This window comes from Zingiber officinale, chromosome 11A, assembly GCF_018446385.1.
Source record: "Zingiber officinale cultivar Zhangliang chromosome 11A, Zo_v1.1, whole genome shotgun sequence".
NCBI lineage: Eukaryota > Viridiplantae > Streptophyta > Magnoliopsida > Zingiberales > Zingiberaceae > Zingiber > Zingiber officinale.
Window position 1 is genome coordinate 12314604 of NC_056006.1, and position 13732 is coordinate 12328335.

At 34.4% G+C, this 13732-nt stretch overlaps 1 protein-coding gene across 5 annotated transcripts; it reads right to left on the reverse strand.

The window, feature by feature from the left end:
• Nucleotides 1–305: 305 nt before the first annotated feature.
• LOC122031917 (probable protein arginine N-methyltransferase 6) lies at nt 306–13478 on the reverse strand. Of its 5 annotated transcripts, none has more exons than XM_042591149.1 (14): nt 13147–13478; nt 12780–12845; nt 12598–12666; nt 12149–12184; nt 11424–11489; nt 6526–6594; nt 6205–6282; nt 5295–5373; nt 3847–3941; nt 1596–1680; nt 1212–1417; nt 982–1100; nt 798–896; nt 306–552 (listed from the first exon to the last, which is right to left on the reverse strand). In XM_042591149.1, the coding sequence occupies exons 1-13, from the start codon at nt 13318–13320 to the stop codon at nt 854–856; spliced, it is 1185 nt and encodes a 394-aa protein (XP_042447083.1). In that variant the 5' UTR covers nt 13321–13478; the 3' UTR covers nt 306–552; nt 798–853. The 5 variants fall into 5 exon arrangements, with proteins under 5 accessions (XP_042447083.1, XP_042447082.1, XP_042447080.1 ...); XM_042591148.1 differs by having other exon boundaries at nt 794–896; XM_042591146.1 differs by having other exon boundaries at nt 794–899.
• Between the last annotated feature and the right edge of the window lie 254 nt (nt 13479–13732).

Sequence of the window (13732 nt, forward strand, 5' to 3'; positions counted from 1 at the left end):
CTAACCATGTTGCATGTTTGAGTAGAGTTTGTCCCCTCGAATGGATCTAGTAGCTAGCGCATGAGATGTTATCATCATGAGATCTGGAATTCGAATCTCAACAAAACCGAGATATGTTGACCCTGGGACAAATTAACGAGGGCGTTGGGACAAACATATTTACTTTTTGCCACCATATTTGTCTAGAGTTTAATCCAAAGCCTTTGTGTAGACTTATGGTAGTTGTAAGCCAAGATGCAGGTGATGGAAAAGCTACGTATCTATTACATAGCCATTTTCCACTTTATGATGATGGATAAAAATCATAAAAAGTACAATAACTGAATGATAATAGAGTAAAGCTACGTATCTCTGACGTTCTATTGAATTAACATTAATAGTAAGGTACACATATCCCCTAATGTTCTATATCTCCAAAAATGCCCAACGCTTGGGTGATTTGCTTCAATTGATAAGACGAGGCACGTTGCGCCTGGAACTAATCTCTTCCTGCAGGACCCAAGCTACACCAATACAACCAGAAGCCACAATCCAGCAGGCATTGATGGACTTCTGAAAGGTTTTTAGAGAAACATTTCAATGATCTTCTTGTGATCAAAAATCAAGATGGATGTGAATAAATTTTTAAGAGCATTGTGACAATGATGTTGTATTGTCATTTTGACTATAGAAAAATGACTGATGGTCTTGGAATGGTCAAAATGACAATCATTCAGTTCACAATGCTCTTACTTTGAGAGTTACTGAATACTTCTCAAAATATCCATAGAAACAAAATTCTGGAGCTCATTACCTGCCTTATTTGGTGTAAACAGAAAGCCGTGATCCAACAAGAGATGACAGGCAGAAAAAATCATCGCAATACAGATTCTTTTACAAAAGACTGACCTCCAGTACTGCTAGTGCAAAACCTCAAAGGAGAAGAAATATTAGGTTTTATAATAGATATTAAACATTACAAATATATTTTGAGGGACTCACCGATACTGGAGCTGAATATTCATAAAACGTGAGTTCTCTTTGCACTGAGCCAATGTCACCGATCCTTCAATGATTTGATCTTGTTTTACCTCAATAGGTTCATAAAGGTATAGCAGAGTCTGCAAGAAGCATTTCTCATTTTAGCAGAAAGTGGCAGTATTTCTGATCTCTAAAATGATTGTAGAAGAAATTAAAGGAATTGATGATGCAAAGTTTGCAAAATCCTAAACCTGTTGCCAGTGTGTTGGAGCCTCTTCAGGTGAAGTGGACAGAACAATTACTTGATCGGATTTAACTCGCTTCTTCGTGTGGCTAGAACCATTTGACAAGTTGAAAGATGAACTTCCATCAGCAAGTTGGGAATGGCTTTCTGAAGGTACCACTGCTGGACCATTGAACTCAACATCGAACCAAAATGCAAATCCATGAAGAGGGGCTGCAAAACAAAAGGAAAAATGTATATCATGCTTTCTCTCATGATGAATCAACAATGAATAACAACCACAAAACAAAATTCACCTTCCTTAAAGCCCAAAATTAATTCAAGAATAACATGAGTTATGCAGATCAAAAGAAATATATATATATATATATGGCAAATCTTGGGCATTCACCTTGTACTAAAGATCGAAATCTATACTCTGTGGTGATTGATTCAAGATCGCGAGCAGCAACAGTAAAACAATCCAAGTACTTGATCTGTCATGAAATCCACATGGGTAGTTTATTGCCAAAAGAGAGAACCATGTTATACAGAGATTATAAAGTAATAGTCATGTGTGCTAATAACAATTCAAGTATAATCAACCATAAAATGGATAAAAACAAGCTCTTGTATGGCAAACTGAAGAGGAATTATTCTTTGTAGACTATTAGCCTTAATCTTTCATGACTTTGCTTGATCTTTGGAATAAAAAAAAATTAAAATTATGTACTGTCAAAATGCATCTTATGGAGAAGAATAAAGCCCTAATCTCTGTACTGTCATAATAACTTCATACAATGGGTTTAAATCTTTTTTATGTTGATTAGATGCCCTAACAGTTCAATACAATTTAGAAATTTATGATACATTGTAAGTGCATAAAAATGAAAGGCTAGAGTATCATAATATGAGTGCATAAATCTTTACTTTCTAAGTCTCAACAACTCAAATATTTGCAAATAAGCTCAGTTGCATTTAAGATCACTTTAATAAGAATGATAGTGTTAAGTAGAATATATTTTTACAGTCTGCCAAATTGTCCCTATATTTTATCAAAATTTATCATTATGATATACCACAATTCTCCTCCAAGTTTGATTCCTTTTCTATTAATATCATGTATCCACTTCTACACAGAGGATTTAGCAAAGTTTTAAATGAAAAATTATTTGAGAATTATTCACTTTAGTTAATCTTGCTTCATTTAGAACTTGTGTGATATAACTTGTATCCTATGAATGTTGAGCATAGATTTATGACAAAAATTGTTTAGTTCCTTGGTGGCATAATCCTTTCACTGAGACAAGAGACATGCTGATGGTTGCCACCATGGTTTAAAGTGCCGTGCCGAAACGGACGAAACGTCTCGTTCTGCTCGGCGACCGGCATCGGCACGACCCCGGCACCAGACCCACGACAGGTGCGACATGTTGTGTGACTCCGTGGACACACCAGAGGGGTCGCTCGACCCTGCAACAGTAACGGAGAGGTCGCATAACCCTTTCACTGCCGCCGTGAAGGCATCTTGCGACCCTGCGATCACTGCAGAGGAGTCGCACGACCAACGTGATCGCGCCGAAGAAGTCATGCAATCCCCCCGGCCATGGCTAGTCGCGCAATCTTGCGACAGCACCGAAGTCGTGTGGGCTTGCGAGTGGTGTCGGATTTCAGATCTTTTTTAATTAAACTTAGGTTAATTTTTTTAATCAACTCCTAGTTATGGTGGAGATAATCTAAAGAGACTTTATTAAACCCTAATAAAATTATCTAATTAATTTTATATTTCATTTAGTTTAATTTAAAAGTTATAATAAATTTTTTATTTATCTATTTTCATATCTTTTCCTTTTTTAAAAGATTATCTTTTATCTTGTTTATTTTTTAAATATTTATGTTAAATATTTTAGTTTTAAATTAATATATTTTATATTTAAAAAATACCGAAACTATATCGACACGGCACGATGCGGTACCAAAATCGTATCGTTCCGGTCCATGACCGAAACCTCGGCACGGGTGTCGAAATTTTAAACCTTGGTTGCCACATCATCAGAGTGACTGTTTCTAGCCATGGGAAGGGGCTCACTTGAGGTGTGAATGCTCAACCACATCTATAATTGTCAGTCATTTATCCAAAGGGAATTGGCTGAGTTCTTTTTCTTCAGACTGCACAGATTTAAAATATCTAATTTTCCATTAAAAAACAACATATACTAAACAAGATTCTACTGCCCTAGAAGAGTCATTGCAGTGATTTTTACGAATTATACATGCTCAAATATGATTTACTACTCAGGAAGTATCAGTATTTCTGCTGGGAACAAGTTTAAAGCCTTTGTATAAACCCCGTGCTTGTAGTTTTGGAGATTTCTATATCTCACCACAAACGTCTATGGAGTCATATTTACACATAACATATTATTGAACTCATGTTCAAGACAGCAACTAGTAGATAAAGTGGCATTCCAGCAATATTGACAATCAATAAGCCACAATGAGAAGATTAAATAGAATGGCACACTCTAGCTATATTAACAACTCAACGGAAAGAAATGAGATTGGCTAACTGCTTACAAGTGAATGCTGAGATAACTTGTAAAAGATATGGAAATCATTAATCTGAAGATGAATTGCATTAAAAAGAAATATGAAAGACTCACTTCAGATGGCCATGTTAAAATATTTTCACCGCCTATTGTTTCTATAGCAGGTTCTTCAAATGCACACAGTTTGGCATGAGGAATCATTGCAGACACTGAAGAATCAAAATGTGACATGCAATGTCAAAATGGAATTGAAAACTCAAAGTTCTTTATGTTATAAAGAATAAATTGGTGGGGAAAATTAAAAAACTAAATTCCTAAGTAGCCCCTTTGACTAAATTCCTAAGTATACACATTACATATATTTATATATCTATAGTTGTTTGATTTAAATAAGTTCGCATGTGGCAAGAAACATACCCATTTATTCTACACCACACTTGATATGACCATTACATTTTTTTTTTACTCTTTCCATAATATTAGATTTCCTAGAAGGTCATAATATCTAATTAGATTATCAATTTATAGGTAACATACTAATTTACATCTATATGTCTAGCCTAAAAGTGGGTAGAGTAGTAAATTGTAGAATCTTAAGAGCTACCTTCCAATGACCCTACCACAGAGACTTATGGAATTGGCAACTGCAGTCACAGAAAAAGAGATGTTAGTAACTGCAAGATAGTTCAATTTGACAACTAGTTTATGATATTTGTACTATTCCAAGGTTTAGTTTGATCTATAGGAGATAAACCACTCCGGAGATCTAACATAATCTCATGATAAGCTTCCAAAGTCTTCTAAGTTGGTTTGACAATGTTAGAAAGGATAAGCTTTCAATCTTATGATTCTTGTAGAGTCATTACTTGATCACATTGTAGGAGAGGGGTAACGTGAAGGAGAAACAATGTTTCCTTTTTGTTGGATTTACCAACCTTTTGTTTTTGTCTTTTTGATGTATTGACAATATGGTTTAAGTAGGTTTTGGGATTTGATATTTCTGTGTAGGTAGCCGAGACAATTTGATTGGAGATTGCCCATGGAAATTGTGGAGGTTGTTAACTCATGGAATTGAGTTGCTGGATTTAGAGCCATTATTTGTGAACTTGAGAGCTTGGCATGGGACACAATTGGATTTCCCATGAGAGTTAGGAATATAAAATGGAAATAGACATATCTAGGAGGAAGATAGACAGTGCATATATATATATATATATATAGAGAGAGAGAGAGAGAGAGAGAGACGTTATGCTGAGCGCCCTGTGTGCGCACTCCGCATGGGTGCCCAGATTAGTTCCAAGCATCCCGCATGCACTCAGATGCCCATGCAAGGCACCCAACAGATCATACCCGTGTGTGTATATACATATAATCTTGACCTTTTTTAATTAGGCTCTATGTTGTGTATGTGTGTGTGCACGTGTATAACCCAAGGTTGGTATACACATTAAGCTAGATCGTTAGAGCACAACTACTTTGCTACTCGGATGCTATGGCTATCCAAGTTGGAGCTTTGCAAGACGGGATATATCAAGAGAAACAAATTGCTAGTTTACACTTACTATTAATCCCATAGACATTACGCCAAAAATTGATGGTGCTTTCATACATCTCATCATATGTGAATGGCGCCATGTAGATCTGCATAAGATATGATTATCAACAGTCACTATGACCATCTCACATCTCAAATGAAGAAAGCTTGCAAACTCTAATAAAAGAAAGCAACTATATAAGTTGATATAGTTACTTGATTTTGTCTCGCCATTAACTAAATCAACTATATACAAGGCATAAGTGTACTTGATGTAATTTAACTTCTATCAATTTTTTTTTTTACTAAATTCAGAATCACTACATTCTACAATCTCTAGGTTCGTTAAATGGTTCACTTTACAAAGTTCAATCGAAAAGCTATTCCTGTGACTAAATAAACCATCTACAAGTTATCAAACATGCTAGATCTAAAATTTCTGCTGCACCCTGGCGAAGATCTATATAAGTCATGCTATTTCTTGGAGCCATAACCTCATAACCTATAGTTAGTGGTTCACTTAAGATGATAACTAAGAAATATCAAAAAAAATAAAAATGATGCAAACTGTAATATTACAGCAGTATGGAGTATTATTCCAACAGTCAACCAGCCAGAGGATATTTGCAAGACTAGATACAACCAACAAGCACAAAATATAAATCAATAAATTGAAAGTCTTCATGAAGGATTTAGCAAGAGTGCCATCTAATTTGACACGGTTTAATAATAATAAAGTCCCAAGTATTGTAATGTATGTAACCGGTATTGTATTATCTCACTAGTAAAACAAAACAATTCGGTGAGCAATATTCTAAACCATATCCAGTATAATGGCTTTATCAGGTTAGTTTAGGGAACTAGTTACATGCGAACAACATAAAGAAGGCACATGGAATATTAGTAAGTAGAAAAGATAAGTAAAGCATGAACATTACTGTGGCATGAGATGGAAGAATAAGTCCACCAGGTTTTAACCATTTATCCCTAGCAAAGATTACACTGGTCAGCATACTCTGCACCAAAACAATTGATATAAGAGGTCTTGCACAATTAAGAGGAATATACAATTCAAATGTTTGTCCATGGTTCTGACTGCTGAGTAAGCAAGACTTAATGAGGAATGTGAGTGGCGATGGCTATGCTGTAACAAGTGACCGACCAAACTAACAGAGTTTATAGCTTGCAAGTTCATCAAATTACAAAATACATGGACAAATATATATACAACAGGATATGTGGCAAACCAGCTAATGCACCTCATACAGTAGAATATAGCCCATCCATTCTGAAATTATCACATCAACTTTTTCCTCAATCTCAATGTCCTGCATATCATATGTTCCACATGACTAGGAAAGAATCTCAATGAAAAGAAAAGGAAAAAAGTAAAACAACAGAACAAACAAAAAGATAAAAATTGCTGTTACTTTCTTATGCTAGTTCATTCCCTTATATGATGGTAAGAATTCAGATTTCTAAGAACTGAATGGAAAATAACTTTTTCTAATTGACAAGGGCAGTCCGATGCACGAATCTCCCACCAATGCGGGTCCCGAGAAGGGTATATTGTACACAGTCTAATCCTTTGCAAGATGTCATTTCTGAAACTCGAACCCATGACCTCTACGCTAGACAGTAGCAACTTTTCCTTGCGCCAAGGCTCCCCTTCACCTCTAGTTGACAAGGATTAAGGAAAAAAGTATGGATAAACCCAATAACTAGCATTAATCTATCAAACTAAAAATCAACATAGACCAAAGTAAATTGTTACGTGAAAAAAATTACAGTTAGCATAACCCATATAATTTTTCATCATTTAAACAATCAAACTGCTAAACAACACAAACTTATTATTTGATCCTTTTTAGTCAGGTCTTAAAAAGCAATCCAGGATTGCTAAATCGGCTTAGGTACCTTAGACAGAAGTATTAGGTGAGCCCAGGAGGATTCTTACTGCTGCCAAGTGCAGAATTTTTTTTCCTGTGACAGCGAAGTATTGTGTATCTTCTTTTCCATAATTCTTCTTGTTGCTTCGAATCCTTCAATATTGCATTTTGGGTATATCTCATTTTATTATATTTACATGATTTTATTAAGTACTCGTGTGTTTTGTTATGTTATGTGAAAATATAAATTATATGGGTTGTGCTTCCTTATCACTTGTTTACTTGTGAGTATGAACCTGTTTTGATTATTAATTAACTTTACTTACATGACCGTCATTCTTGCCATTTATATTGAATTAAATACCATTGTAATATTCTTTAATGTCAACCGCATATGCCCTTGCATATTGCATATGCTTTATGTTGTGAGTCAGGTCTGCCACCCAAAAGTCTTTTAAAAATCTTGCCCCCGCTTGATCACTCTCTCAATCTCTCTCTCCATCTCACGTGAATACGATGTATAACTGTATAATATATGTAGCTACCAGCCCCGGCCTAGAGGCCGGGCGGTCCTGGGCGACTGCCCAGAGCCCAAAATTTGGGAGGGGCCCACTGGTGTTAAAATCAAGTGGTAAGAAATGTCAAGGGCAAATACACACGTGTTATGTTTGCAGGTAAGAAATGTTTGCATGCAAGCCTTTTTATATGTATATGCATAATTTTTTAGGAATTAGGTTAACTTTTCTTCGTGTGAACAGTGCAACCCTCGCAAACTTCTGCCGACACCTGCTTTGCTCAAATTGCTCCGTCTCTCTCATATTCACTCTATTTCTCTCTTAGATTTTTTTTTTACAATTACACAGCTCTTCTTCCTTTTTCATTTTTGTTTACTCTCCTCTACCTGCGACTCCGCGATAGCGAGGTTGTGCAGTTGCACCTTTGCGGCTTTGCCTCTACTCTACACGGCTGCACGCCTGCACCAGCACCTCCTGCACCGCTACACGCAGCGTTGCAAGGGCCAAGGAGCGTGCAACTTCCACAGCAACAACAAGGTTTATGAAGTCTGAACCTTTACGGCTTGCGATTTGCGAATTGCGACGGTTGACGATTGTCATCTACAAATCTACTCATCTTCTAATCTTCTTCATTCAGGTGCAATTATTTCAATTATTCCTTTTATATTGAGTTGATTTAAATTATAGTTTTGCAATTATTGTGGTTTTATGCATTATAAATTTATAATATGCTGCCTAAAAAATATATTTCTGGATGTAAAAAAAAAAAAAAAAAAAAAAAAAAAAAAGACTAGAACATTTAAGTGAATCACAAAGAGGTGCTCTGAATAAATTCTTTGTTAAAAGATCAAGTTCTAATGAAAATATAGAAAATTTAAATAGGGATAATATAGGTGAGTTTAAAGAAATATATGATATTAACGAGGAGTCTAATGAAATTCATGGCGTTAATGATAAGCCTATTGAATTTCATGATGTTAATGAGGATAGAAATAATTTAAGAGAGCATGAAAATGTTATAGTAGATAATGAGAATACTAATATTGATAAACAATTTATTCCTCCACTTAATATATATGATCCAAGGAATTGGGATAATCTTGATAATAATGTACATGATATTTTAGTTGAAAAAGGACCTACAAGAGAAATGAATCTCATATTTCCTTTGATCACTATTCTAGACATTGAAGAATACTCATTATTTTAAAAAGTTAAGTAATGGAGAGGTAATAGATCGAAAGTGGTTGATATACAGTAAACATGTAGATAAAACTTATTGCTTTTGTTGTAAATTATTTAAATCTGAAAACAAATAGAAGTTCTTTAGCAAATGATGGATTTAGAGATTGGAAACATATCAGTGAACGACTTAAAGAACATGAAAATTCTATTGAACATATAACTAATATGAACTCTTGGAAACTGGAAAGAAATGAAAATGAGATTAGATAAAAATGAAACAATTGATAAAGATCTACAACGAGAAATCTCTAAAGAAAGAGAGCGTTGGAGACAAGTTCTTACAAGAGTATTAGCAATTGTAAAATGTCTTTCTAAACGTTGTTTGACTTTTCGGGGATCTAATGAGAAACTTTATCAAGAAAGTAATGGAAACATTTTAGGGTTGATTGAAATGATTGCTGAATTTGATGTTGTGATGCAAGACCATATTAGACGCATTCAAAATCATGAAATTCATCATCATTATCTTGGTCATAAAATTCAGAATGAGTTGATTTCTCTTTTAGCTGATAATGTTAGAAGTATTATCATTAAGAAAATTAAGGAGGCAAAATATTTTCCAGTAATTCTTGATTGTACTCTAGATATAAGTCATCAAGAACAAATGACTTTCATAGTACGATGTGTTAATATGTCATCTAGCAACGTGAAAATAGAAGAGTATTTTTTAGAGTTTCTAAAAGTTAATGATACATCTGATTTTGGACTTTTTAATGAATTAAAAAATGTGTTAAAATCATTTGATCTTAAAATATTAGAGGTCAAAGTTACGATAATGATTCTAATATGAAAGGAAAACACCAAGGAGTTCAAAAAAGGTTACTTGAAATAAATCCAAAAGCGTTATACATGTCATGTGCTTGTCATAGTCTTAATTTGACTCTTAGTGACATGGCACATTCTTGTGTTAAAGCCGTTTCTTTTTTTGGAGTAGTCCAACGCATATATACATTGTTTTCAAGTTCTCCTAAAAGATGGAAAGTTTTACTTGATAATGTAAAAAGATTAACTGTCAAATCTTTTTCAAACACGCGTTGGGAAAGTCGTATTAAAAGTGTTCAAGCTATTAGGTTTCAAGCTCTTGAAGTGCGAAGTGCTTTATTAGAATTATATGACATTTGTGATGATGCAAAGTCTAAGAGTGAAGCTGAAAGTATAGTTAACTCAATTGAAAGTTTTGAATTTTTACTTGGTATGGTTATTTGGTATGATATTTTATTTGCTATAAACATAATAAGTAAGAAGTTACAATCAAAATCTATGTGCATTGATTCTGTTATGAAACAATTAGATGGTGTAATATCATATTTTGAAAAATATAGGAATGATGGTTTTGCAACAAGTTTGACTATTGCTAAAAGTCTTGCATCTGATATGAATATAGAGCTAATATTTTCAATAAAACGTCGTATTTTTAGAAAAAAATAATTTGATGAGAAAGAAGATGAAATTTCACTATCACCTGAAGAATTTTTTAGAATTGATTATTTTGTGATTATTGTAGACATGACAATTTCTTCTTTGAAAAGTAGATTTGATGAAATGAAAACATTTGAAAATATATTTGATTTTTTGTTTGATTCGAAAACATTAAAATCATTAGATAATGATGAGTTGAGAAAATGTTGTGTTAATCTAACATCCACTTTTACACATGACAATTCAATAGATGTTGAGTTAGATGATTTGTTTACAGAATTAAAAATATTACAAGTAACTTTACCAAATGAGATAATGTCAGCAATTGATATTCTTAATTTTGTAAAAAATATAGATTGTTATCCAAATGTTGCAATTGCTTCTAGAATATTGTTAACTATGCCTGTTACCGTAGGATCGGTTGAAAGGAGTTTCTCAAAATTAAAATTGTTAAAAACATACATAAGATCAACAATGTCACAAGAGAGATTGAATGGATTAGCAATTTTATCTATTGAAAAAGAGATTTTAGAAAAATCTTGAAATTAATAATATTATAGATGATTTTGCATCTAGAAAAGCTAGAAGAAGTCATTGCAAATAATTTTTACTTTATTAAAAAAAATTAAGGACCTATTTTGATCGTTTCACCCTGGGCCTCCAGAATGTTAGGACCGGGGCTGGTAACTACACAAATACCAATTGTTTCAACATAATATTGAATTGCTTCTTAACCATGAGATTCATATATTTCTTATTTTTGCAAATAAAAGTTCAAGTGAGACGATTAAAGAAGTGGATTGGTTCAAAACTAGCTCAACCTTGTCAATCAATCCATATCATGTGTTGATATGGTGACACCAAAACTGTTTCATTCCAGCCGGTCAAAATTGGCATGCCAATAGCAAAATTTTAAACCTAAAATTTTCATAAATGTATTTTCCATAATGTTCATTTTTAAAATCTGATTATTTTCCATTGGAGATTCTTTAATAAGTTGGAAACACCAACAATTGCTCAAAGATATAATTCTTGTACTTTGTCAAAAGAAAATAATACACTATGAAAGAAAATATCAACAAACTTCACCTCAACTCGCCCATGGAGGATGATGACTTTGTCAGATAGGTTGTTGTCTCTCATAACAATCTCAGCCTAGAAATTTTTTAAAAAAGAATACTAATCAAGTCCTAGTTGTACAGAAAAGTTATACTGAGAAAAAAAGATCATTTACAGTTTCATGTGACTGAATGCTTGACAAAGTTATAGTGGACCTATAGTGAGTGTACAGATGATGGAAAATAATGCAAGTGAAAAGTATTAAGACTTTTAAGTCTTCTTTTTTTACCAATTTTTGTGAGCTTGTGGATCCTACTCTGCCCTGATTTCACCTTTGCACTTTACCAATTTTAAATATGCTCTAGACCCCTACAGTAAAAGGAGGAGGTAAATCATCTCATGTTTTATTCTGCCAAGTGATGATCAAATAAAATCACTTTTCTATGTGGGCCTATTGTAATGCAAACTCTATTGCTTTGGAAAATTTTCTCTGTTGGCCAATTGGTCCTATTTGTTTTGTTTTTCCTTCGTTTATTGCCCTTCTCACTTCTAAGAGCACATAGGATGGTGTTCAACTCCCAATACAAATAAATAATCCTAACACCAATATTGGTTATCCATACATTTGCCGTAGACGTCTTTGAATTGATAATGAAAGCTATAATCTACAATACCATACAGTAAAATAATGCAAAGATATAAATATTTGTAACTTACAGTATGTCTAAAACGAAGTACTAAAAATATGAGTTTACCTGAATGGCAATCTCACTTGCTTCTACTGCATATACCTGAGGATGAGCAAATAAACTAAATTGAAGAACAATGTTTAACCAACAGAATAGCAATTATATTTTCCTTATGCGATTAAAATTATGACCACAATATATGTCTCACCAAAATAATAAAACCAGGTTATCATCTTTCATTTATGAAGTATATACACAATTGGTTTGACAATTTCCAATAAGAACACTAGTAAGATCATAGGTACTAGCATAACATCTTGCAAAAAATAATCCATCACAATATTATTTTGTATAAGCAAGCTGCATCTAACCACATTTCACAAATGCATTTTATCCTTGTCATATTTAGTGAGAAAAAAATAAACAGTAAGTGCTAAATTCTAATTATTGATGTAGGAAATGCAATGTGCGGTTTGAGCACAAGGAAGACATAATGAAAATATGGGATATCTTACCCGCCTAGCTCCAGCTTGAGCACAAAATATAGAGAGTATGCCAGTCCCACAGCCAACGTCCATTACAACCTGCAACCAACATTGTCTAGTGCAATAGGACAAGGAATAGAAAGCAAGAGGCCCCTGGAGCAATATCATTTCTGGAAAATAAAATAAAAGTGAAGTGTTGGACAAATTGTTACCTTGTCTGAAATTAAATTCTGATGTCGCATTATTGCATCCCTGTAAGCATCAGTCCTAACACGATCCTGCATAAAGTTTATGATATCCAATCACATAGAGAACCGTATAAAAAATCATTAAAAAGTACATTAAACGAGTTAACGGAAGAAAATACAGTCACAGGAAAGTTGACGGGGGGTCGTCTACCAAAAATGGTATTGTAGTCATTGACAGTGCTTACTGTTCATGTGCCGTTCTAGGTCAGAAAAATGGCCATAATTTCAAAACCTTATCAGTGACAATCTACTATCTCAACTTCAATTTACGATCAAAAAGCTCCAGCACGTGGAGAATAAATCCATTAAATGTCGGCAAAAGAGGGTTCACCTTAATCATCTGCTCATGGATACCAATGTGGGAATAGGACTGGAAGTAACTCCGATCGGCATCCTCCCTCCTCGGCGAAGATGAAGGATGGAAAACCCTAAGCGGCGCGTGGATCCCCGCCGCCGTGTGCTTTTGTTGGAGGAGGCGCCTCTTACTCTGCGGCTCATCCTCCATGCTCGATCCCTGGGAGAGCACGGAGGGCGAGGAGACGTCGAAGAAGTGAAGGGCGGGGAAATCGAAGCGAGGAGAAGCGGCGATTGAAGCTCACTCGGGCGAGACGGGGAACGAATAGTGGGAGCGATCTCAGTTCGGCGGACTTGCGAGTGCCCGATTCCGTTTTAAATCCACGCGTAGGTACGCAGGGTGGTCAAAAATGAACACGACCGCACGATCCGATCCGAGATTAACCGGAAAAAACATAAATGGATTTTCGGATTCGGATCAAATTCGATCGGAAGATTGTTAGATTGAAAATTTTCAGATCGGTCCAGACTAATTCGGATTGACTTATCTGAATTTAGATTTTAATGAGAATTTTTAAGATTAAATCAATTTTATTTTAAAAATTAAGGTATTTTTATCTATA